This window comes from Sinocyclocheilus grahami, unplaced genomic scaffold (genome assembly GCF_001515645.1).
Source record: "Sinocyclocheilus grahami isolate Dianchi unplaced genomic scaffold, SAMN03320097.WGS_v1.1 scaffold599.1, whole genome shotgun sequence".
NCBI lineage: Eukaryota > Metazoa > Chordata > Actinopteri > Cypriniformes > Cyprinidae > Sinocyclocheilus > Sinocyclocheilus grahami.
Window position 1 is genome coordinate 733,157 of NW_015505778.1, and position 26,560 is coordinate 759,716.

The following is a 26,560-nucleotide window of genomic DNA, read 5'->3' on the forward strand; positions in this document are numbered from 1 at the left end:
AAATGGAATATAATAATATTGTAGAGTTAACACTTCACTTTTAGACTTTTAGTTCGATACAGTGATTATTTAAGCTCTATAGATCACACAGGCCTATACAGTATCATTTAAATTATTCACCAAATTATTATTAAATAGTTTTACGTAATTTTATCCTTTCCAGAAATGGTTGGAAGCCCATAAGGCTTGTTTCTTTGTTGCATTGCATGTATATTTCACATGGACATTTGAGAACAGTAAAGTGCCTGCAACTCTTTCAGTGCTTTCATTTTTAGCTTTTTTTCAGAGTTGTTCTATTTTTGAGAAAATGGCTCTTCGCCCCCGTACCCCCTATAATTTCCTGTCACTGAATCTTTACCCATTTCCGATGAAAACAAGTCTGAATTATCATGCGAACAATAAAGTCCGTTTGAAACAAAGAACACAGGCAACTAAAATCACACGCAAGTTCTGGCAATTTCCCCACTTTTATATTTTATCTGTAACACATTCACATTAAGCCCTCTTGTTTTATTTTTAAAGCATGTAAATAACAATTCTTCCGAATGCACCGTAACATGACATTCACACAAACTGAGACAACAGAATCAGCCTTAAAGGGGTCATATGATGCGATTTCAATTTTTCCTTTCTCTTTGGAGTGTTACAAGCTCTTGGTGCATAAAGAAGATCTGTAAAGTTGCAAAGACTAAAGTCTCAAATCCAAAGAGATATTCTTTATAAAAGTTAAGAGTCAGCCACGCCTACCTAAAACGGCTCGTTCTAACACGCCCCCACATGTCTACATCACTATGTGGGCAGATTTGCATAACGCCGCCCAAATGTTCACGCAAAGAAAGAAGGCATAACTTTTATTCTCGCTGTAGTATTGTTGACGCTGCAGCCATGTCGTGAAGGCGCTGTGTGCTTCGTTGTGAAAGCGAAACTACTTTGTTTGGTCTTCCAAAAGAGGACGATATCCGCTTCGTCATGCCTGGAGCTGATCCGTGCTGGTCGCTGAGGGAATACATCAACTTTCACCGTGGACGAAGTGGAGTTTAGCCCGCCTCAGCTCACTCTATCCCGGCCTTCCCCTCACGCTAGGCCGCTGTGTTTTTCGTTGCCACTGATGATTCAAACGTGAGTTTTGAGAAATCGCGTTCCGGGGGTTAAAAAACACGTTTTGGCGGATTCTCCCTGGTAAAATCTACACTCCAGGAGCTAAATATCACGTTGTCGGGCTCGCTTTAACCCGCGGACATGAAAAACAACCCGGGAAAACGTGGACGTGGCAACACTGAGCACAAGACCCAAGTGCGTTTGGAGAACGCGACTGCCTTTGTTTTGGTCACGTGGTGCATACGTCATCACTGCGCGCCCGTCTTTTAGATTCAGCTGCATACAAACACAGATGAGCGGCGTGGATAAAACTGCTCTAGACCTTGTGAAGGTAGTTATGAATCACAAGTCATGCACGGGAGATTTGATTGAACTGTTTGCGTTGTAATGCTGCGACCGCTTGCCACGCATGACTTGAAAGTATACTTTATTTTTTGTCTCATATCGCACACCGATCATCCATGGCGCGTTATTTTTCACGGTATTAATCCCAGAACAGATTTGCTTGTGCTCTTGTCAGTTAACACTGTAAAGCCTGACATATGTGTTGCATGATATTGACATTTTATTTCTCATATAGTATGATATAGTGAGAATATGGTGCTCCACCTGAGGAAAAATGCATTTGCTGATGTTTATATAAAAGTAAGATGCAATTCTGATAGCTTGTAATGTAAATCAATGAGATCTTTATAACAGTATAGCAGGCAACTTGAATAAAATCCATATAAATATCAGTTGTCACTCTATTTTTCCCAGTAATATGTTTAAATAAGATCATATTTTATGCTTTGTTTTATGATCAAACAAATGATTTTATTGTGGGGGCAAACATATAATGCAATCCGAGAGATGAACAAATAAACATTCCTCAAAGGCCTGTTGTATCATATTTGATATTTACATTTTAATATGACTTTTCTAAAAAAAAAAATGATGTAAGGATAAGTAAGTAAACCTAAGCTGAAAATAGAATTTGTTCTAATGTTTATCAAGATGTCACAACAAAAAGACATGTATATCATAAACTGAAGGTGGACGTTTTTACAACGATTCTAAAAGGCCTTTTTCTTGCTAAAAAGTATCATTTTACATATGCAAGAAGTGCTCACAGTACAAAGTTTCAGACATCATTTAGAACAATATAAGCAAGAACAGGAAGGCTTTAAAGAAATGTGAAATAAGATAATGCTGCGTTGTGTTCTGTTTTAGGTCCATGGAGGAGGAGGGTATGACTCAGATTTCAGTGATGATGATGGTGGTGTTGGAGGAGGGCAGTCCAAATATGGTGAGAATAGGTGAGAGTTTGTTTTATATCTTTAACAAAACATACCATGGTTTTTGGTGTCATATTTTTGGGGACCATGGTAATACCATATTTTCAAATATGTAGTCCATGTAGTACCTTGCTACATTAAAGGAATAGTTAAAAATGTATTTGCTGAATGCTGAACATTTACTCACCCTCAGGCCATCCAAGATGTAGATGAGTTTGTTTCTTCATCAGATTTGGAGAAATGTAGCATTCCATCACTTGCAGTGAATGGGTGCCGTCAGAATGAGAGTCCAAACAGCTGATAAAAACATTACAATAATCCACACCACTCCAGTCCATCAGTTGTCTTGTGAAGTGAAAAGCTGCATGTTTTTAAGTAACAAATCCATCATTAAGACATTTTTAACTTCATACAGTCCTCTATCCATAATATTGCTTTATCCAGTGGACAAAAAGTCCTCTCGTTTGAATCAGGAGAGAAATATGCACAGATCAAACACCGTTTGCAAGCGAAAAGAGTTCAACACAAAACAAATGTGTTGTTAGATTTTGATATGAGAGGACAACAGGGGATGGACTTTTTCACGGGAGGAAGCGCTATTATGGATTATGGACTCGGAAATGTTAGCCAGAAGAGACAGTTTAAGTAAAAAAATCTTAATTATGAATTTGTTTATTGCAATCATGCAACTTTTTGCTTCACAAGATGTTAATAAATAGACTGGAGTGGTGTGGATTGCTTGTGGATTATCATGATGTTTTTATCAGCTGTTTGGACTCTCATTCTGACGGCACCCATTCACTGCAGAGCATCCTTTGGTGAAAGTGATGTAATGTTCAATTTCTACAAATCTGTTCATATCTTGCATGGCCTGAGGGTGAGTACATTTCCAGCAAATTTTCATTTGGGTGAACTATTCCTTTAAGTTTTAAGGGGTATTTAATGAGGAAAAGGAAGGATTTTTGAATATCTGTAAAACGAATTTGAATGCAAAATAACCGCATATCATTAGAAAGAATGCAATTAGCACTAATTGTCGGCGCTTTCACTTTAAGTGCTGGTCGTCTTGTGTGTGTTTGGTTTTAGGGAAGGTAAAGACGAGCTGTTACAGAAGCCATTCCAGAAAGGAAAACACACCAAAGTGGCCCATAAAAATGTTGCTGCCCATGAATGGGACAGGTACAGGTCACATCCATCAAAAATAGCAAAATAGTCCATAAAGTCCAGTATGTGTGTGTACTGAAATCAGTGTTGATTTTTTCCTGACAGAGAGGAAGCCAGAAACCGACGGCAACACCTGATATCAATGAACGCTGTATCCTGTCAATGGCTATTTTCAACACATGTTGTGACAGTGGCAGTTTTTAAATGGCTTTCTATTTCTTTACAGTTCATTTTGCATTCTATGTTTCCAACTCTAGAGACTGAATGAGACTATTTAATTGTGACCCTGGAGCACAAAAGCAGTCTTAAGTCGCTGGGGTATATTTGTAGCAATAGCCAAAAATACATTGTATGGGTCAAAATTATCGATTTTTCTTTTATGCCAAAAATCATTAGGATATTAAGTAAAGATCATGTTCCATGAAGATATTTTGTAAATTTCCTACTGTAAATATATTAAAACTTAATTTTTGATAAGTAATATGCATGGCTAAGAACTTCATTTGGACAACTTTAAAGGTGATTTTCTCAATATTTAGATTTTTGTGCACCCTCAGATTCCAGATTTTCAAATAGTTGTATCTCGGCCAAATATTGTCCTATCCTAACAAACCATACATCAATGGAAAGCTTATTTATTAAAAAAAATGGACTCTTATGACTGGTTTTGTGGTCCAGGGTCACAATTTGTATTGAGTTTAAAATACATAGAGTGTTGAAAGTGCATTTTTAGTGAAGTTTGCCCAGTAGTTTTAATAATCTTTTCCTCGTCATTTCGTTTGAGTGGTAAAACATCCTTAACAGCATTTTGTAAGTTTGAGCGTCATAAGAAGTTTGTCAGCGATTACATTCTGTACTATGGAGGAAAGATTGAGGACTTCAGGCGATCCATGTGAGCAGTTTACTTTGTCTGGCTTCTGTAGAAATACTATCAATCATTATATTTGTGTGCAAATTAAACACATGATGTGTTCAGGTAACTGGTGCAGAATTTACACACTTCAGCTTTAATTCCATTTCAGGTTAGCTGCTTTGATAGATGCTGATTGGAGCTGTGTGTTTCCATCTGCAGGTCTAAAGATAAGACAGATCTGGATGTGGTGAGAGAGAACCACCGTTTCCTGTGGAGAGAGGAGGATGAGGAGGATATGACATGGTAATGTCCGCTTTTCTCTGTTTGGGGTTCATTTTAATCTTGAATATTGTTCTTGACCTCTGCACAGTCACCTTAAGATAAAGCTTCTGAAATGTTCAGGGAGAAAGAGCTCGCAAAGAAATACTACGATAAGCTCTTCAAGGAGTACTGTATCGCTGACCTCAGCAGATACAAAGAAAATAAGGTCTGTCTTGTCTTTTTAACCTTGTAACGCCTGACGTATGAAATGATATGATTCGAAATGGAACAGTTTATTGAACCTTTAGACAAAAACTTTTGCATAATATGTGTTTTGTTTTGTATTGTATTTGAAACATCACACTTTGGAGCACAAAAGCAGTGTTAAGTCGCTGGGGTATATTTGTAGCAATAGCCAAAAATACATCAAAATGATTTTTGTTTTATTTATTTTTCTTTTATGCCAGAAATCATTAGGATATTAAGTAAAGATCATGTTCCATGAAGATATTTAGTAAATTTCCTACTGTAAATATATCAAAACTTAATTTTTGATTAGTAATATGCATTGCAACTTTAAAGGCGATTTCCTCAATATTTAGATTTTTTTTGCACCCTCAGATTCCAGATTTTCAAATAGTTGTATCTCGGCCAAATATTGTCCAGTCCTAACAAACATACAACAATGGAAAGCTTACTTATTCATTTTGAAAAATTGACCCTTATGACTGGTTTTGCGCTCCAGGGTCACATATAGTATAGTATAGTTTTGATCATGTTGATCATTTAGAAGCCTTAGAAATTCACACATCAAATATGATACAGGCTCTATAGGATTACATGTTTCTTATGCTAAATTCTTTTCTCAACGTGTTATTTTTTTTAATATCTTAAATGCTCTATCATTTCAGATTTACTGAATTAGAACTTTTCTGTTAGTTTGGATTTAGGTGGCGCGTAGAAAATGAAGTAATATTCAAATAGTTGTATCTCGGCCAAATATAGGTCCTGTCCTAACAAACATACAACAATGGAAAGCTTACTTATTCATTTTGAAAAATTGACCCTTATGACTGGTTTTGTGCTCCAGGGTCTCGGCCAAATATTGTCCAGTCCTAACAAACATACAACAATGGAAAGCTTACTTATTCATTTTGAAAAATTGACCCTTATGACTGGTTTTGCGCTCCAGGGTCACATATAGTATAGTATAGTTAGTATAGTTTTGATCATTTAGAAGCCTTAGAAATTCACACATCAAATATGATACAGGCTCTATAGGATTACATGTTTCTTATGCTAAATTCTTTTCTCAACGTGTTATTTTTTTTAATATCTTAAATGCTCTATCATTTCAGATTTACTGAATTAGAACTTTTCTGTTAGTTTGGATTTAGGTGGCGCGTAGAAAATGAAGTAATATCTGGAAAAGGTAATTCAAGAACATTTCTATTCTTCTATACTTGTATATAAAAAATAATATGGTCACACTTTAGTTTAGGGACCAATTCTCACTATTAACTAACTATTAACTGTGACTTTTTCTCAATAAACACCTAATTTGCTGCTTATTAATAGTTAGCATAGTAGTTGTTCAGTTTAGGTATGGCGTCAGATTAAGGGATTTAAAATATGGTCATGCAGAATAAGGCATTAATATGTACTTTATACGTACCAATAAACAGCCAATATGCATGCTAATATGCAACTAGTTAATAGTGAAAATTGGTGCCTAAACTAAAGTGTTACCAACAACATTAATATGTTCACATACATCAAGTATTCTGATTGCATAATGAAATTCAGAGCAATACCAAAACAATAACGTCCTCAATCACTAGGTGGTGATAAAGTTTTACCATGTGTAAAGTAACACTGTCATCTGACCAAACCAGGGATGGACTGGGACTGAAAGAACAGCTCTACCGGCCCATCTCAGCCAGATATAGTTTGCATTGCAAAAACAGTAGTTCATTTGCATAATAAATATTCAACATATAAGTGAATTGATCAGTTAGTTAAAGCTGCAGTACGTAACTTTTGTAACTCTAGCAGTTAACAAACAGAACTGCGTGCGTCTTGCGGAAGAACATTGCAGCCGGAGCTACTTCTCTCTGTTTATGTCTATGGCGACTCACGCAGGTCCTGGGCTACTCCGCAGCGGTACCTATCCGAACCGGTCTAAATAGTCCGAATATAAACACTTATTATAGGTGTACCGTAGTGATTCAGGTCTCAGGACAAGCCAAAAACACGGTTTGGAAAATGGATTCATGGTGTACTTGCTTATTATATAAATTAAAAAAAATTTGAACACAAAATATTTACGGACTGCAGCTTTAAGAATCCAGTGTTCACAGCCGAATGCACTTGTTTCCCCATTGAAATAGGCACATTTGATTACACTTTCATTTCATTTAAACAAGTTTTCTTCAAAATGTTCGAAAGTATGAAGTTTGTTTATTTAGTCTTAACAGACGAATTAATTGCAGATTATTATTGCTTGGCATATAGATTATAATATGACAGCGACCCAGTTGTAAAGTGGTGGGTTTGCCTGTGTCATAACGAAAAGCAATGAATTTGAATGCTGTTGTCTCTGGGTCGTGGTTCACGGTTAAGCTATCTTGGTAAGCAAACAAGGGTGAAGTATGTGTAACAATCAGCGGAATTACACAAACAAATCAATGAAGAGGCCTTTAAATGATTGATGAAATGATCGTACACTGTCACACTTATCATGAGTCACAGCCCATCTGCTGTCAGGCATCTCTCGCACCCTGAGCCGCAGATGAACCACCACAAGCTGGTGGCGTGATGCAACATGACACACACACACACTTACACAAACTCCTATTCTGGACCAGTGTTATTTTAGAATTACTGTATTTATATTCTATTATAGTTTTAATTAATTAGCATTTATTTTTTAATTTTAGTGTAATTGTTAATCATTTATATTATCCCGTACGGTAGTATGTGTCCTGTTTACTTTTTTTTATTTTTATTTTTTCAGAGCAAATGCATTTTGCAATGTCATGCATTTTTCTATTTGAAGATTATTTGAAAAAGACACGTTTTAAAATAAGGTAAAACAGCTCAAATATTTATTTCTTAAAATATTTTCTATTTTAATTTGTTACCTTAGCAACTTTTATTTAAGAATCAGGGTTTCCACAGTATTGGAAAACCTAAATATATGAGGAAATGTCTAATATATGTGTAATATATATGTAAAATATATGTGTAATTTGTAAATCTGTTCCATTGAAATGAATGAAATGATCAATTTTTCTAATTATGTGAAGTTCGAGGAAATGGTATTTGCGGGGGGGAAAAAAAATCACGTCTTCACAAAACTACTGGGAAATTTAGTTTCTGAAACTTCTGGAATAACAGAATTAAATTATTATTATTTTTTTTACATTTATTTTATTTCAATGTTTTTTAATATACTGTAACTCCTAGTTTCTGTAAGTTAAAAAAAAAGTAAAAAGCATCTTTGTCGGCAGGAGTACTAGAAATATGTGGGGCCTTGGAGTCAAAAAGGTTGAGAACCACTGCACTTTAAGTATCACTATTACTATTGTACATACTTTAACATTAAACTTGGCAATGTAACCGGAGCACCATTAGGTCTACAGCTTAATGAGGAGAGTTTGTTGAAGATTTCATCCTTGCACATAGTGGCATGTTTTGCATTAGTAAACACCACTCACAGTTTCTCAAGCAAATGTGAAAATCATATATGTTTTGTTACCAGCACTTTCTGTTTCTACTGCTGAGGGACATTTTAACAGGTCCCTTTAGGAGTTTGTCATGAGGAGTTCCCATCTGCTGGTCATTTCACAGTTTAGCATAATGAGGGCATCCCTGAGACTCCTAATAAGGGTTAACCCTGATGCGTTTTGACGCAGTTTGTCAGCTTCACTGGCTTTAACAGCTTCAGTGCTGCTCACGCGAGCTTAATTGGAGAGGTTGGAGTGGCATGTACGTCATCAGAGAGACGGGGTAATTGTGCGTCTCGTTATCCGCATGTGCATTTTTTTTTTCAGTCCAAACCTTTTTTCTGAGAATTGCACTTTTAAATCTTACATTTGCTATAGTTATAAACTCGTAATTATAAGTTTGCATCTCGCTATTTTTTTTTTTTGTAATACTAAAAAAAAAAAAAACTATATTAAAAAAATACTATAAAAAAAAGATAATTGTGACTTTTTATCTCCCAATTCTGACTTTTCTGAGAACTGTGAGTTTATATTTTCGAACTCTGAGTTTATATCTCACAATGACTTTTGTTTGTTTGTTTTTCTGCCATGGAATAATGCAAAATTGAGAGTTTATATTTCTGCAATTCTGATTTTTTTTCCCCCTCACAATTGCATGGAATTAAAAGGTAACTGTGACTTTTTATCTCGCAAGATATATCTATCTTTTTTCTCAGAATTGTGAGTTTATATTTTCCAGTTCTGAGTTAATATCTCGCAGTTGAGATTCTGTTGTTTTTGTTGTTGTTTTTATTCCACCATGGTATTAAAAAAAGGCAATTGCAACTTTTTATCTTGCAATTTGAACTTTTTTTTCAGAATTCTGAGTTTACGTTACATTTTTTCCATCACAAAAAAAAAAGTATTTGTGACTTTTTTAACTCGCAATGACTTTTCTCTGAATTGTGAGTTTTTTCCTCACTATTCTGACTTTATATTTCACAATTTCCTTAATATTGTGAGAAAATAAGTCAGAATTGTGAGATCTAAACCCAGAAATGTGAGGAAAAAAGTCTCAAGCGTAAGATAAAAAGTTACAATTACCTTTATTTTGTTGTTCGTTTGTTTTCTCCATAGCAGAAATATGCATCCATACTTTTAGCAGTTCACTTTCAGCAGAAGTGTGCGTGGGCTCAGGGCGATCAGGTACAGACCAAAGCCGATCCAGACGACACACTGTCAGAAGTGTGGGAAGCCTGGCAGAAAAACTCCCTGATGACGCACTTTTCCCTTGGCTCCAATCTGGAGTATCCCCTTGTAAGCCTGCTGGAGCTAATGTCAGCCCGCTGATATCTGAGGTGAAATGTTGGCCAGGCTAAGGTCATGCGAGGAGAGTGGCTTTCGCTGTTTGTCTATCTCTTGAACCATTTCTTGTCAGTAACGGTAGCGATATCATGTGCAGCAGTTACAGCCTGTTCTCCATTTAGCTTCCCACTGGCTATATATTGTACATGTATTTTCATCAGGCTGAATCAGTTTAATCTAGGGGCTGGATTCACAAAACATTCTTAAGAACAAAATCCTTCATTTTCTAACATCAGAATAAAGTTGAGAATATTTTGTATTCCCAAACTACCCGAATATCCACTATTCACGATTAACTAGTTGCTTATTGGAATGCATATTACTAGCATATTGGCTGTTTATTAGTACTTTAATGCCTTATTCTGCTTGACCATATTCTAGATCTTTTAACCCTATCTAATACCTAAACATACCTACTACAACAGCTACCTTAATGTCTATCAATAAACAAATAATTAGGAGTTTATTGAGGGTAAACACTTAGTTAACAGTGATTATGTGTTCCTTAATCTGAAGTGTTACCAAATATTCTTGTGTATTTTGTTGATCCTGACAACATTGCTGTGCAAACATTATCCTATCGCCATCTAAACATAACCCTAACCATAACTTACCCCTAAAACCAGAGGGTAATTATAGGTAAATAAGAATGGTGTGGAAGCCATTAACCCTGATTCAGTGAGCCAAAACTTGACATAATAGTAAACGATCCATCATCTGATTGGTTAAATGGAATTGGATTGATAGGTAAGTAGGCGGTCCTTAATAGTTGTTTGGGACACATCAAGACACCTTATACACTATCAATATGAAATGAATGTTTCAGAACACCTCCAAATGTGGTTTCATATTTCAGATTACTAGACGCGTTTGATCATAAGCAATAGGATCACTGGAGACCACCTTGAGATGTTAATACTAGGTCTAAATGTGGCCTAATATACACTCTAAAAAAGGCTGGGTTAAATACAACCCAGTGCTGGGTAAAATAGGGACAAACCCAGCAATTGGGTTGTTTTGACCCAGCGGTTGGGTTACTACCCAGAAGGTTGGGTTGAACATTTAACCCAACCGCTGGGTCAAAACAGCCCAATTGCTGGGTTTGTCCCTATTTTACCCAGCACTGGGTTGGCCAAAACTTGACATAATAGTAAACGATCCATCATCTGATTGGTTAAATGGAATTGGATTGATAGGTAAGTAGGCGGTCCTTAATAGTTGTTTGGGACACATCAAGACACCTTATACACTATCAATATGAAATGAATGTTTCAGAACACCTCCAAATGTGGTTTCATATTTCAGATTACTAGACGCGTTTGATCATAAGCAATAGGATCACTGGAGACCACCTTGAGATGTTAATACTAGGTCTAAATGTGGCCTAATATACACTCTAAAAAAGGCTGGGTTAAATACAACCCAGTGCTGGGTAAAATAGGGACAAACCCAGCAATTGGGTTGTTTTGACCCAGCGGTTGGGTTACTACCCAGAAGGTTGGGTTGAACATTTAACCCAACCGCTGGGTCAAAACAGCCCAATTGCTGGGTTTGTCCCTATTTTACCCAGCACTGGGTTGAATTGAACCCAGCATTTTTTAGTGTACATTAATTGGGACCTGAATGTTATACAGATATGCAGTATTCTGTAAATGATAAGTGTTTGAATTCTGCAGAGTTAATGGTGCTGCTTCTGTTTGGGCCTGGTCATCATATCTGTCGTGTATGTTCACTGTATTTCACATGTGGATATCTTGAATTACACAGGCCAGTTCCATTGTGGAAACAAGCGCTGTGAGAATAAGGAGGGTCTGAAGAGCTGGGAGGTGAATTTTGCCTATGTGGAGCAGGGGGAGAAGAGGAACGCCTTGGTGAAGCTGCGTAAGTGCCAGAGCCGCACCGACCACGTGGCCGACAGATAAAATCGAATGAATTTGTTTCAGCCTTTTCAAATATTTATATATTGTCATGATATTTTCAAGGTCTGTGTCCAGAGTGTTCCTTCAAACTAAACTATCATCACAAGTAAGATCATTCAGCCATTACAAACACAATTACATGTTCAGATATTCTTAGACCTGGAGACCTTGACTCTTAAACTGGGCTATCTGTTCCAGGAGAAAGGAAGTAACGGTAAAGAAGAGACCGCAGTCGAAAGAGAATCTGGACAAGTCAGTCTCAAAGAAATCCAGAAAGCAGAAGCGCAAAGACAAACGCAAACACAAAAAGAGGCGCAAAGGCAAGCACGTTTTCAATGCAAATCAAGATCCCAAACATTTCCAAGACGTGGAATTGTTGGGAAAGCATTTCATTGTATGTCTATGCTAAACTTTGACTTGTTTTTGTGGTGGTGTTTTGTACTCTAGTTAAAGAACTTTAGAGAGCATGTCAATGACTTTTACACAGAAAGGTTGTTGTCCTAAAGAAGATTAAGCCCATTTGTAAAATACTAATCATTTGGGAACTAAATGGGGATGAAAACCTGGTTTCAATTAATGGTTTATGTTGCCCAAACATGCTTGTTAAATAAACCACATTTATTTCTGTACAGAATACTCATCTTCAAATTCGGAAGAGTCCCAGGGTTCAGATAAAGGTATACATACCCCTTTTTTCACCAAAAATGACTAATGGCCGTCATCTAGCACCCTCAGGCAGAGAATGTACTCCGTATGTTCAGACCACTGAAACAACTCCGGAAACTCCTGTATTCAGAGAAGCCCATGTTGAAGCAGATGTTGGATGAGGTCATTTAAATCCCTGACCTTAAAGGAACACTCCACTATTTTTTAAAATAGGCTCATTTTCCAACTCCCCTAGAGTTAAACAGTTGAGTTTTACCGTTTTCAAATCCATTCAGCCGGTCTCCGGGTCTGGCGGTAGCACTTTCAGCTGTAGCTTAGCATAGATCATTGAATCTGATTAGACCGTTAGCATCTCGCTCAAAAATGACCAAACAGTTTCTATATTTTTCCTATTTAAAACTTTTTTAAAATAGGATTTTAAATATAAACGACTCTTCTGTAGTTACATCGTGTACTAAGACCGACGGAAAATGAAAAGTTGCAATTTTCTAGGCCGATATGGCTAGGAACTAGGCGTAATCATCAAGGAACGTTGCTGCAATATTGCATGTGGGCATGTAACTCACCCCACACGGAGTAGTTCTTTTACTACAATACCTTTATAAGGCTTACATCCTGCTAGTAGTGTGCTTAGATATATGTGAGTCTAATGTGGTGTATTTTCTAGATGCAGAGAGTGAAGAAGAAGAGGAAGAGGGTCCTTCAGAATCAGACCACTGGAGGGGTCCAGCGCCCACTGTGGAGGAGAAGTCACGGTGAGATCCGTTTATGCGTCGTTATAATGTATTTTACTACAATGCAGAGTATATGTGTACACAAATGTGGGAAATGTGTCTCGAAAGCTCTTGAACACTGGAAATGTCTTTTTAAATCACAGTTAACTGACAAACCTGATGCGTCCGATTCTTTTTCAGGGAGGAAGAGTTTGATGAGTATTTTGAAGACATGTTTCTCTGAGTCGAGGAAGGAAGATCCAAAAGAATCTCATGCCTACTGTTTTCTTTTTATACCGGTTAGTTTTGTTTTTGAGAAGAATAGTTTGATTACAATTTGTTGATTATTATTTAAATTTTTTGTAATAATTTCTACTGTGTCTCATTCAAGCATAAAAATTTGCATATGAAGAATTGTATACATGTGTTTGTAAAACACATTTGGCCTTATTCATAATAAAACATTACCATAATTTGTGTATGTGTATATATATATATATATATATATATATATATATATACTATATATATATCTGTATACAAGACATATATAATATATATACTGTATATATATTTCTGTACAAGTCATTTATAAAAGTATTACGTCAGTTGTTGCATTGAACAGAATGTGTATAAACACACACACACATATAAAAAATTTAATTACAAGTATACGAAAATGTATTCTGTATATATATATATATATATATACTGTATGTATACATGTATGTTTACAATTGATGTAATTGCATAGAAATTAATTAATTAACGTGTAAAGCGCATGTAAAATCATAGATAATTTTAATATATACATTGTGTTCAATGCAATAACTGACATAATAGTTTTACAACTGACTTGCGCAAATATTTGTTCTGTTCAGATTTTATATGAATGAGGCCTGCTGTGTTTATCAGTATATTTAAGTGCTTTTTTATTGAAGTGTTTTCTTTTAAAGTTTGGTGAGCTCAGATATTTACCACAAAGAGATATTTGAGTTTCTGTAAGTACAGCAGTCCATAACAATATTTTGGGAGCCCATAGCAACTTAACTGAGTTTAAAGTCAGACACTATCAATGTTTGTATCATCTGACCCAGAATGACAGACGTGCTGTTGTCCCTTTTGCCTTGAAATCACAAATGCATTATCACAGGCTTTTTGAAATGGACAGACTTTCTGTTTTATACCCCTCACGTCAGGCTCTCAGGTCAAACTCACATGGTCACGGTAGACTGTCAAGCGTACCCGATGGTGGCTGCCAGCCAATCAATGAAGAATCAGTCAGATGGGGTCAGAAAGCCTTTTGTTCACTCTGCTCTGTTATTCAGCATGTCTAATATGTGGAAGTTCCCCTGTGATTGCATTTATGATGCATTTCTGTGTTTCCACGAAACATAAAATGACAGTTGGTGTGGTCTGGTGTTATAAACATTCAACATGAAGCATTTGGTTTTATATTGAAAGACCTACAGATAGAGAAGTGGTTTGTCTTGGCTGTCAGCCAATTACCAGAGCCTCTTTACCTGGGGATGATCCAGTTTTATTAGGTAATCCGCTGCATGATAGAAAAAGTCAGGAGAGGTCGTGTTTTCAGTAGTTTAAAGGCAAAGTGTGTAATTTTATGTGAAGTTAAAATGCTTTCAGCCCAGTTTAATATGTAGAGACAGCTATAAGAGAGCCATTTGTAAGTTGATTTTACAAAAAAAAGTGTAATGCTGGGTCTGTTCAAACATTAAGCAACCCGACAACAGCAACACCAATGGTGTTTGTTTGGGGGTGGGGCTATCTGTTTGTTTGACCAATTACAAATGAGGGGTGTGTTGAGAAAACATGTTTGAAAACAGTCAGTATTTTTGCAATTCCCATTTGGTGTTAGACTTTACACACGTCACCAGTGTGATTTAGTGAATTCATCAAAAGAATAAACATCAAATTAGATGCTTCTATGATCAGTTTTCAGAGAAGCTAATTCACGTGATTCTGGAATCATTCGAGGAGTTTGATATTTTGAGAAATTAGCAACTGGTAAGAAAGTTATTCATGCATATTGCTCTAATTCTTAATGTTTTTGCTGTTTAAATGACATACAACAGTCTTGAAAACTGTTAAGGACTCAAAAGCCATACTCCAAGTAAGCTCTGTGAACTACAGCACATTAAACATTTGCCGAGTCGTGTTTCGGCCACCACTGTGAGGTAAATGTAGTAGTTGCATATGCAGTACTTCCTCCGGCGTAGTTAGTTGTTAAACGATACAGTCGAGGTAAATTCATTGATTAGGTACAAGCTTGAAATTGTCTACAATGGTGCACTAGGCGGGCACCCCATCAGAAAGAACATCTGACAGGTACAGTTCTTCCATTTCTGGTGAATGCCTACATTTTCACTTGGAGAAGGTACATCCGAGGAAATGAGACAGAAAGCTGGTGAAAATGTAGTGATCCTAGGAGCACGTTTCACCTCCATCTACATACTGGCCCAGGCTTTTCTGTGGCTCTGAATATTTGTCAGATGATGTTTAAAATATGGTGCAGGTTTTGGACTTTCCTCCCTCTCCACCTCCATCCTCACCAGCGGCTTCAGTGAAGGAAAAAAAAAATAGAAAAGAGAAAATCAAGTTACTGCAAGGTTATGTCATGCACATTCCCCAAGGCTATAGGTCAGATTAGCACAGGGTGTCCCATTAACACTCAGAAAAAAGGTACCCTTTCAAAAAGTGCAAATATATACCATTTGGGTACTATTATGCACCCTTTAGGGATAAATAAGGTACAAAGGTATACCACCCCAGTGACAGCTTCTGTATCTTTTTTCTGAGAGTGTAGTGGGCATCCCTTGTCATTTTCTGATCCATTTCCCTCATCATTTCCTTTCCTTAATCTGCTCTCCCTGTGTGCCAAAACGGACCAAAAAAAAAGTCAGCTAATGGGTCCGACTTACATTTTTTAGCCTGCTCCTCTTCTAGTCGCTTTCGTTCATTCTCCAAAGCGTCTACTTTTACTTGGTGAATATCAGCCAATTCCTTCCAGTGGACCCTGTTGTTGTTCAGGCCATCAAACATGGGAGTGATCTCTTTGTGGAACCTTGAAAATTCCTGTATGAGAAAAGAGGCCTGTTACTGCAAGCATTCACAAGCCCACCAGTAACTGCCGATCCATCATTCCCTGTCAGAACATTTAAGCAATGTTGTTTTTACATTCCAGGAGAGGCCATTATGGACAAATGCCCCATTTTCTGCTTCCACGCATGTCTGTGTTGTGTAAAAGCTAAATTTATTCCAGCTTGACAGCTGGATGGATTTACCTTGTACACAAACGAGCACACAAAGTCAATGAAACCACACTGCATCTTCGGAAGTTCATCTGACTTGTTCCTGTCCATCATGGGCTGAGAAAAGATTCAAAGGATACATATTCTCATTCAGGCACTAGTTTTCTCACAATGCAACCAACTGAATGCAACCTTTCAAAAAGCAAAACTTGGTGAAATATATCTCTACAAACTCACAATGGGCTGTTGGTCTAGCACAGTCCTCTCCAGGTCTCCCTGCTCCCAGAATTCAGCTGCCACCATGAGAGCCACCTTTAGAAAAGAGTCTTTAGCTGATAATAAACAGTGGACTATCTTTTAACCCAATGCTAGATAATCCTGACTATGCATAACCAAAGTTGCACCTACTTTGCTCTGGACCTCCCATGGCTTTGTAATGGCGGACAAGTCACATCCAGTCATCATCATTGCCCTGTTTGGAAGCAAACACGTCTTCAAACGCTCAATTCAGTATGTTCTCAAGTAGCAGGGTTCTACTGAGAAGTGATGCTTACATAATGATTTCCTTCCTAATGGGATTGTTGGCAACATAGGCAATTGCTTCCTTCTCATCAGCCATTGGTTCGGTGGCATCAACGATCTTCTGGAACATGGTCCTTTTTCTGGGTTGGGGAAGAAAATGGAATGTAAACAAACAATCAGTACAATATGTTCAAGAGTGGCTCTACTTTAGGTGAACACATGCTCTTGAGCACTTACTTGAAATACAATGCCAGGTCAGTCGCAATGATACAGACATCATGCAAGTGCTGGACTGTCTCAAACTGGCGTTTCTGCAGACTTTGGAAAATGTTAACGTTCTGTAAAAGAGCCCAAAAAATTAAGTTGACCTGGTTATCATATTAAACTCTGGAACACTTTGTGCTTTGCGACACAACAAACCTCTTCTGCCATCAGCGTCTTGCTGTAATCAAGATGGTGCCTTTCCAATATGGAAGAGCCATGGAGCTTGGCCAGTGGTGATCCGCTCCTACATTGGAAATGGATTGTGAGTAAAATGTCTTCTGTGCCTTTTCTGAAAATATTAGTAGTAAAAAATATATATACTAAATTACTTTGTCTGGTAGAGATTGTTGGTACCCCTGTGGTCAATATCGTGACAGAATGCAGCCGCTACCATCGCAAAGGCATCAAGGTCGGAGTAGTATTTTCTCAGCTTTCCAGTCTTTTGGGCAAGCAAACGATATTCAATATCACAACCTCTTTGGTGGTAAATAATATGATGTGTGGACTGAAAGACTCACTTGCAGAAGACAGAACATGGTCTGGCCCACGTTAAATCCGTGCCTCCAGTTATGGTAGGTGATATCTCTGTAACCTTTTCGTACGGTGTACATCCATCTTGTCAGGACCTGGAGCAAGAGTAGACAGCGTTAAAATCCCCAAAAGTTTCACCCCAAAACTGAAGGAATGTCACGCTCTTGATTGCATAAATAATACATGAAAGTCCAGTAACAGTTGACATGTAATTCTTTATCTTCAGATTTGTTGCCAAACAGTTGCATTCATAGGCCCAGATATATTTCCATAAAAAATGTAAAATGCAATACATGGAAGTTTGTGAATGTTGGACATTTGATTTCTGTGGAAATCTGCTGAGCTTTCTGTGTGAGTCTGGTTATCGCTAATCACCTGCCAAAAATAAACACAGGCTCTAGTAATAAGATGAGTGCTACTTGGAAAATTAGCCTTAAGGGGTTATTGTGCTACACTTCCATTCCATACTCATGTGAATGCTGAAGACCGGCAATACAGACGATTTCTGAATTAAAAGCACCCAAACTTTAAGGCTGCAAATTTGTAGTGTTGCAGAAAATTGGAGTAGATTGTAAATTTTTATATTTTGGATGTATTATTATTTGTTAAATGTTTAAATAAGATGCCACAGAGCATGACATCACATCAGGGCCGTTGCACTGTTCAAAGACATTTTTCGAGCTCAAAGTATACAGTAGTTTGACCGCCCCAGTGTATTATTGTGGAAATGCTCATAAAGTCCAGTCTCACCTCTGCTGGCACTTTGAACTTCTCTACCACTCCGAGTTCAAAGAAACAGCGAATGCCACACTTGATAAGGTCAACCTCAGAGAGAGGAAAGTCGCTAAAACTAAATTCTAGCAGATCGACATCTTTGGCTACTGGAATGTTGGCTCTCTGTGTATTAAAATACAAGTAGATATATTAAACAAAACATCCTTCATGTTAAACATTTAAGATCAATAATATGTTCACTATGAATATACTGGTTCAGAGTAAAAAAAAAGTCATACCAAGAGTTTGTACATTTCTTTCTGATCGCAGTCCTCAGGGTTCATGTCAAACTTCTCTTTCGTGTTCTAACGAGACGAAAAACGTTTAGTTAACATAATAAAGACTGCAGTTTCTTAAAGCATAAGCTTGTATGATGCCTCACCAGAATCTGTTGGACTTCAGCTAGGGTGGCTTTGGTCTGGTACATAACCATTTCCGCTGAAATCTCTCTTTTCCATTCCGTCCGATTTAGTTTGTCATACGTGTCACAATTCAGTACAGACCATCCTAGGAGCTGTGTTAGGGCCTGAAACAAAGTCAGAAAAACACAGTGTTGCAGCACAAGATTAAATGGAGCTAAAAGGATGGTGACCATTTAACGACTCACTTCAGTAATTTGTTCATCCTGCTCATCGAATGGCTTGCCATCTTTCCGATTGAAGAAAGTGGCAACACCCACAATTTCTTCTTTCTTGTTGACAATGGGAAGGGACAGGACATTTTTGATGAGGAAACCAGACTCGTCCACACCTTCTTTCTGAAAAGTAAAGCAATTTAAAAAGTGTGATGATTACATTCCCCTTGTCGATAAACTAATCAAAATTATGACCAAAATAAATTGTTTTCTGTTTCAGTTTGAAGGTTACAGGTTTGTGGCTATTTCAGGTGTGGATCAGGAACAGTATGAGCTCTGAGAGGGTTTATCCTGGAATTGCTTACAATACCTGGAATGTAAAGTACTCATCAGCAGCAACATTCATCATGTTACAAATCTGCAGAAAGAAAAATAAAGTCAACATAAGCATTAATACAGCAAGTAGTCGTTTTAACCCATTAAGTAGCTCTTTTAACTTGGTTTAAGTAGTTATTTAACCTAGGACAAACTAGGATTTTAAGAAAATACTTTTTTACTTACAAAACCATTTTCAGCCACATAGGTGGGGAGGCCACTAACAAGTGCCCAGTGGTCTACAGGAGGGGTCCTGGAAGCAGAAACATTCAAATGAGAGAGGCTGGCTTGCTAGTACGCTATATGGGCAAAGGTGTGTGGACACCAAGTGTCAACCTCCCACTCTTTCTCTCTTGAAGCCAACACGGTAGTGACTTAAACTGTAATTCGTCAACTGGCCTCTAGAGGCTGGCTGCAAAAGGGAGTCAATCCCATAGACTCCCCATGTTAAAATGCCCAACTTTACAGCAGAAAAAAACATGTTTACAGCCTGGTTCAAAAAATGATATTGGTCTATATAGCTAATTTTGCTGTGAGGGGGGTGAATTTTTTTATAACTCATCCATTTAAATTATATTAACCCTTAAAGTTCTGCATAATTAAGGGCATGGCCACTTGAGTGGCAGGTGGATTGCCGCTGCTGTCACCACCGTCGAGCTAGGTGGGCGTGGTTTCAGCAACCAGCTCCCGCCTCCTTGCCCATTTTCGATTATCCGGGAGTGACGCGCGGTGACGCGCTGCCAAGATGGCGACGGCTGGCTCCGCCCACTTTGAGCTTCAAAAACGCTCTTTAGAAACCTACGGGTGACGTCACGAACACTACGTCCATGTTTTTTTAGTCTATGGTGGACACCCAAACACTACACCCATACACTCACCAGCCACTTTATTAGGTACACCTGTTCAACTGCTCATTAATGCAAATAGCTAATCAGCCAATCACATAGTAGCAACTCAATGCATTTAGGCATGTAGACATGGTCAGTACGATCTGCTCCTTTTCCTCATTCATTCGCGTAAGTGTTTACATTCCACCGCAAGCGCACGTGAGCGCAGCGCTACAACAACTGGTTGATCAAATCACAGACATAGAGCAAGAATACCTGGAATCTGTTATAATCATTCTCGGGGACTTTAATAAAGCAAATCTCTCACGTGAACTGCCAAAATACAGACAGTACGTTACATGTCCTACCAGAGACAGTAATATACTTAATCATTGTTACACCACAATAAAAGATGAATATCACTCTGTCCCATGGGCAGTTTTGAGGCTCTCTGATCACTGTCTAGTTCATTTTATACCGACCTACAGGCAGAAACTGAAATCAGCTAAAACTGTAACAATGACTGTTAAAAATTGGACTAATGAAGCAGAGTGGGATTTTACAAGCCTGCTTCGTCTGCACTGATTGGGGTGTTTTTGAAGCTGCATCCACCGATCTGGACGAGCTCACAGAGACAATAACGTCATTCATTAGTTTCTGTGAGAATATGCGCATCCCTACCAGGACTCATTTAACTTACAACAACAACAAACCGTGGTTCACTGCAAAACTCGGTCAGCTCCATCAGGCCAAAAAAGATGCCTACAGGAGTGGGGACAGAGCCTTGTATAAACAGGCGGCCAAAAACACACTGACAAAGGAGATCAGAGTGTCTAAGAGAAACTAGAGAAATCAGTTTTTCCGCCATTGACCCTCCATCAGTGTGGAAAGGACTGAAAGACATCACCAATTACAAGACACCATCCCCCAGCTCAGTAGAGAATCAACAACTGGCTGAAGATTTGAATGAGTTTTATTGAAGGTTTGAAAAACCCTGTCTCACACCCATTCTGACCTTCTTTCCTTCGATCTATTAACACCTCCAGCAATCCCCCTCTGCACTTTGGGTCTGTGAAATGGATCTCATTTGAAAGAATGGTGCTGGCCCACCTGAAGGACATCATTGGACCCTTACTGGACCACCTGGAGTTTGCTGTGGATGATGCAGTCAACATGGAACTGCACTATATCCTGCATGATCTGGACAGACTAGGGACTTATGTGAGAATCCTGTTCGTGGACTTCAGCTCAGCCTTCAACACTATCATCCCAAATCTCCTCCTGTCCAAATTTACCCAGCAGCTCTCTGTGCCCACCTTCATCTGTCAGTGTATCACTAACTTCCTGACAGACAGGTAGCAGCTAGTGAGGCTGAGAAAATTCTCATCCAGCACCCGCACTATTAGCACTGGCGCCTCCTAGGGATGTGTGCTCTCACCATTGTTCTTCTCCCTCTACACCAATGACTGCACTGCAAAGGATCCCTTTGTCAAACTCATGAAGTTTGCAGACGACACCAAGTGTGGCCTCATTCAGGACGGAAACGAGTCTCCTTACAGATAGGAGTTTAAAGAGCTGTCTGTCTGGTACAGTTATAACAAGCTGGAGCTGAACATGCTCAAAACAGTGGAGATGATAGTGGACTTCAAGAGAATCACTGGTACAACCCTCCCCACTCGCCAAGAACTGCACTCATCCAGAGTGAGTAAAAGAGCTGGCGAAATCATTCTGGACCCCTCACAGCCAGGCTACTTCCTCTTTGAACTGTTGCCATCTGGTCAGCACTCCAGAGCACTGAGCACCAGAACAGCCAGGCATAAGAACAGTTTCTTCCCTCAGGCAATCCATCTCATGAACAGTTAACTTGGCAATAAATGTGTAATGCACCAGACTATTTATACATTTATTTCTTTAACACACCATACTTCTTATTCAAATTTCCTTGCATTTGTATAACATACCTGTACACACAAATGCCATCTATTGTCTATTTGTATATTGTGTAGTTTTTTAAAACTGTAATCTGTTTGTGCTGAGGAAGCTTCTGTTACCAAAACAAATTCCTCATATGTGTAAACATACCTGGTAAAAAAAAGCTCTTTCTGATTCTGATGATTCTGAAGTTCAAACCAAGAATCAGAATAGAGAAGAAAGGTTATTTAAGTGGCTTTGAACGTGGTATGGTTGTTGGTGCCAGATTGGCTGGTTTGAAAATTTCAGAAAAGGCTGATCTATTTTCACGCACAACCATCTCTAGGGTTTATAGAAAATGGTCCGAAAGAGAGAAAATATTCAGTGAGCGGCAGTTCTGTGGGTTAGAATGCTGCCTGGTCTGGTGAGTCTCAATATCTGCTGCGATGGTAGGGTCAGAATTTGGCGTAAACGATATGTAAGCATGGATCCATCCTGGCTTGTATCAACAGTTCAGACTGGTGGTGTCATGCTGTGGGGGATATTTTCTTGGCACATTTTGGGTCACTTAGCACCAGTTGAAGAACCTTGTGGTACTATAAAGAACTTTTTGAGCAGTTGAAAAAGTTCCATGGAACCAGAGATGCCAATAAAGAACCTTAATTTTTAAGAGTGAAAGGTGTTCATTTGGGTTCAGGTTTGGCTCAGGCCTTGTGTACTGTTCTGTAGATTTGTCTTCACTGACATTTCTGGAATAGCCAAACCTATTAGAAAATTGTGTCCAAATAGGTTTGCCTATGTAGTGTACTGTATGTGTGGCAGAATACATATCTTATGACATTTGATTTTTCATAATATGAGCAAAGAACATGTTTTATATGTATAAAATATGCTTACGGTATGACTTTGATCTCTTCTTTGCTTTCTAAGAGATAATCAATGATCTTGTAGAAGTTGATTTCCTGTTGGAAGAAATAAGACGTTATAATAATACTAGACAGCAATACTGACTTGTTTACCAAAGAGAAACAAATTTGTTACCCTGCCATCAGGTGTCTTTGGGCCTTTGTATGGCTCCACGTCTCCCAATTTAATCGGCCACTCATCGTAGAACTCCTAAACAATCAAAGGAAAGTTGAGTGTTTTTATGAACTGCTGATCTATGACCAAATGCAGGATGGTCACCCTATGTCACAAACCTTTTCTTTGGTCATGTCCAGAAGGCCAACAGAGTACCTCTCACACTGGAGGTAGGTCCTGACAGTGTACAGAGCCTTGTGAAACTGTCGCTCAATGTCCGTCAACTCTTCAAACACTTTGCTCGCAGTCCATTGAAGAACCTGTGGCAGCGGTTTACAGTCAGAATCAAGTTTCAAATCGCAGTCAACCATTAAGTGTTGTAGTCCATAGCATTACCTGGCTTCTTCTAGATTCCACGTTATACATGTATGAAGTGTAATGCTGTAGGGCAATGACTGTGGCGAAAGTGATGTACTTGGTGAAGAGCTGAAAAACATTATTTGCTTAATAATTTTAAAAAATGGTAATATCTGTTCTTATACTGACACAGTGGAATCTCAGTCTAAAAAGGTCTGTTCACACTAAGAATAACTATATAGATAACTGTAACTTTAACTATAGTAGCATCCACACCAACGCACCATAACGCTCTGTTTATTATAAGTGCATTCTGCAGTTTTGTTGTCTGCCACTTTAAATGCTTGTGCTCTTTAAAGTCGGGTGAATTCTAATTGGCTGTCAATGTTTTTATTGTTCATCAGCTGGAAAAAAAAAAGTTCTTAGATTTGAAGGATATCGTTCCTCTGTGTCAATATCGTTACAGTAGTGGTGTGAATTTCCCTATTCTCAGAGTATTAGTGTAGTATGTACATGCTCTGAAAACGGCTAATAATCTGATCTCTCCGATTCAGCACAAATTTGAGGTCAGTATCACATATAATGATTTTCACATCGATGTCATTTTTCAAATACTCACGTCTTCATCTGCTTTGGAGAATTCATTTCCTCCAACTTTGTTTATTGCCATGACCACACCAAGTGGGTCTTTCCCGTTCATGAGTGGAGCAGCCAGTATGTTTTTAGTAGTGTATCCTGTCTGTTTGTCCACAAAATCACTGAATCTGGGATTCTAAGATACAAATACATTCGTTAATGTACTGCTGTTTCATGAGAAATTAGTTGAAATATAGGTTGGTTAAAAAAACTACTTACTACAAAATTCTAAAAAGGTCTGTTCACACTAAGAATAACTATATAGATAACTGTAACTTTATCTATAGTAGCATCCACACCAACGCACCATAACGTTCTGTTTATTATAAGTGCATGCTGCAGTTTTGTTGTCTGCCACTTTAAATGCTTGTGCTCTTTAAAGTCGGGTGAATTCTAATTGGCTGGAAATCAAAAAGTTATTAGATTTGAAGGATATCGTTCCTCTGTGTCAGTATCGTTACAGTAGTGGTGTGAACTTCCCTATTCTCAGAGTATTAGTGTAGTATGTACATGCTCTGAAAACAGCTAATAATCTGATCTCTCCTATTCAGCACAAATTTGAGGTCAGTATCACATATAATGATTTTCACATCAATGTCATTTTTCAAATACTCACGTCTTCATCTGCTTTGGAGAATTCATTTCCTCCAACTTTGTTTATTGCCATGACCACACCAAGTGGGTCTTTCCCGTTCATGAGTGGAGCAGCCAGTATGTTTTTAGTAGTGTATCCTGTCTGTTTGTCCACAAAATCACTGAATCTGGGATTCTAAGATACAAATACATTCGTTAATGTACTGCTGTTTCATGAGAAATTAGTTGAAATATAGGTTGGTTAAAAAAACTACTTACTACAAAATATCCATTAATTCCTCCACCTTTGATTTTCGAGTTAATATTAATTCCCCATGGTTTGAATATCATTATGTTAAGCTAGCTGCTTCAGGGTATCATTTCTTTACATTTGAAATGCTTAGGCCTATATGACACTACCGTTCAAAAGTTTGGGATCAGAACGATTTTTAATCTTCTTTAAAAGTTTCTTATGCTCATCAAAGCTGCATTTATTTGATCAAAAATACAGGAAAAAATTTAACATTGTGAAATATTATTACGATGTAAAATAACGTTTTTCTATTTTAATATACATTAAAATTTTATTTATTCCTGTGATCAAAGCTGAATTTTCAGCATCATTACTCCAGTCTTCAGAGTCACATGATGCTTCAGAAATCATTCTAATATGCTGATTTATTGTCAGTGCTGGAAACTGTTGTGCTGCTTCATATTTTTTTTGGAACCTGTGATACTTTTTTTTCAGGATTCTTTGATGAATAAAAAGTTTTTAAAAAGAGCATTTATTTCAAATAGAAATCTTTTCTAACAATATACACAACCGTTCAAAAGTTTGGGGTCAGTACATTTCTATTATTTCTTTTTTTTTTTTTAATTGAAACTTTTATTCAGCAAGGATGTGTTAAATTGTTAAGAAGTGATAGCAAATATCTATAATGTTAGAAAAGATTTATATTTTGAATAAATGCTGTTCTTTTTAAGTTTTTATTCATCAACGAATCCTGAAAAAATATTTGGCAGCACAACTGTTACCAACATTGATAATTCTAATAATAAATCAGCATATTAAAATGATTTCTGTAGGATCATGTGACACTTTATAACTGGAGTAATGGCTGATGGAAACTCAGCTTTGCATCACAGAAATAAATTATATTTCATATTATTCATATATATTTTCAAACTTGAAACTTAAGAACAGTTATTCAATTAGTTAGACCTTTTAATCAGTCAAAATAAGGGCTGCAGCCATTAATTAAAATGATCTCTTTCGATAAGGCGTTTGGATTTGTTCTCTTGTCACTGAGACTAATTCTACCTAAATTTACACTTCTGTGTTATGTAATGAAGGTTAATAGATTTAACCCTGTCTCGGACACTTAAGCTGACGTCGCACCAGTGTGCCATGATTAAACACCATGCTGGTATTTATAGCATATGATTGTATGTATCTTTAATTATGCTTTATATATATATTTAAATACACACACACACACACATATGCTGGATGATGGCACCCCTTACCAAAAAGTAGTATACTAGTTTATTTTATTAAGTATACTTAAGTAAAGTTCAAGTATATTTTTAAGTATACTTTATGTAGCAAGTATACAAATATCAGTGTACTAGTAGTATACTTGTAAGTGTACTATTTCAATACTCCTTGGGACTAAATTGGCCCACTTTCTAATATATAAGCGACTAAGCGACGTGACATGTGGCCAAGTATGGTGACCCATACTCAGAATTAGTGCTCTGCATTTACCCATCCAAAGTGCACACACACAGCAGTGAACACACACACACCGTGAACACACACCCAGAGCAGTGGGCAGCCATTTATGCTGCGGCGCCCGGGGAGCATATGGGGGTTCGGTGCCTTGCTCAAGGGCACCTCAGTC

At 37.7% G+C, this 26,560-nt stretch overlaps 2 protein-coding genes and 1 long non-coding RNA gene across 4 annotated transcripts in view; 2 read left to right on the forward strand and 1 right to left on the reverse strand.

Moving 5' to 3' along the window:
• The first annotated feature begins 1,320 nt into the window (after window positions 1-1,320).
• fra10ac1 (FRA10A associated CGG repeat 1) lies at window positions 1,321-14,602 on the forward strand. Of its 2 annotated transcripts, none has more exons than XM_016240752.1 (15): window positions 1,321-1,429; window positions 2,311-2,396; window positions 3,462-3,554; window positions 3,645-3,690; window positions 4,355-4,431; window positions 4,612-4,695; window positions 4,795-4,879; window positions 6,040-6,085; window positions 11,493-11,606; window positions 11,708-11,750; window positions 11,843-11,964; window positions 12,277-12,321; window positions 12,978-13,065; window positions 13,225-13,322; window positions 14,223-14,602. In XM_016240752.1, exons 1-14 carry the CDS (start codon window positions 1,391-1,393, stop codon window positions 13,265-13,267), a joined length of 1,011 nt encoding a protein of 336 aa, XP_016096238.1. In that variant the 5' UTR covers window positions 1,321-1,390; the 3' UTR covers window positions 13,268-13,322; window positions 14,223-14,602. The 2 variants fall into 2 exon arrangements, with proteins under 2 accessions (XP_016096238.1, XP_016096239.1); XM_016240753.1 differs by having other exon boundaries at window positions 12,984-13,065.
• An 11-nt stretch (window positions 14,603-14,613) lies between these two features.
• Window positions 14,614-26,560, reverse strand: part of LOC107557364 (cone cGMP-specific 3',5'-cyclic phosphodiesterase subunit alpha'-like) — a 15,103-nt gene continuing 3,156 nt past the window's right edge. Inside the window, exons 2-22 of the mRNA XM_016240757.1 lie at window positions 24,700-24,852; window positions 23,487-23,576; window positions 23,270-23,410; window positions 23,112-23,186; window positions 22,968-23,032; window positions 19,519-19,585; window positions 19,328-19,375; window positions 18,991-19,140; window positions 18,766-18,909; window positions 18,623-18,688; window positions 18,360-18,506; window positions 17,597-17,704; window positions 17,408-17,517; window positions 17,235-17,322; window positions 17,052-17,152; window positions 16,847-16,954; window positions 16,701-16,764; window positions 16,530-16,604; window positions 16,326-16,409; window positions 15,963-16,116; window positions 14,614-15,599 (exon numbers count right to left, since the gene is read on the reverse strand). Coding sequence (XP_016096243.1) covers window positions 15,541-15,599; window positions 15,963-16,116; window positions 16,326-16,409; window positions 16,530-16,604; window positions 16,701-16,764; window positions 16,847-16,954; window positions 17,052-17,152; window positions 17,235-17,322; window positions 17,408-17,517; window positions 17,597-17,704; window positions 18,360-18,506; window positions 18,623-18,688; window positions 18,766-18,909; window positions 18,991-19,140; window positions 19,328-19,375; window positions 19,519-19,585; window positions 22,968-23,032; window positions 23,112-23,186; window positions 23,270-23,410; window positions 23,487-23,576; window positions 24,700-24,852 — 2,097 coding nt within the window. The 3' untranslated portion in view covers window positions 14,614-15,540. The remainder of the gene's footprint in view (window positions 15,600-15,962; window positions 16,117-16,325; window positions 16,410-16,529; window positions 16,605-16,700; window positions 16,765-16,846; window positions 16,955-17,051; window positions 17,153-17,234; window positions 17,323-17,407; window positions 17,518-17,596; window positions 17,705-18,359; window positions 18,507-18,622; window positions 18,689-18,765; window positions 18,910-18,990; window positions 19,141-19,327; window positions 19,376-19,518; window positions 19,586-22,967; window positions 23,033-23,111; window positions 23,187-23,269; window positions 23,411-23,486; window positions 23,577-24,699; window positions 24,853-26,560) is intronic.
• Window positions 17,610-26,560, forward strand: part of LOC107557365 (uncharacterized) — a 24,753-nt gene continuing 15,802 nt past the window's right edge. The window contains exons 1-2 of the long non-coding RNA XR_001605382.1: window positions 17,610-17,676; window positions 19,568-19,569. This is a non-coding gene — a long non-coding RNA (uncharacterized lncRNA). The remainder of the gene's footprint in view (window positions 17,677-19,567; window positions 19,570-26,560) is intronic.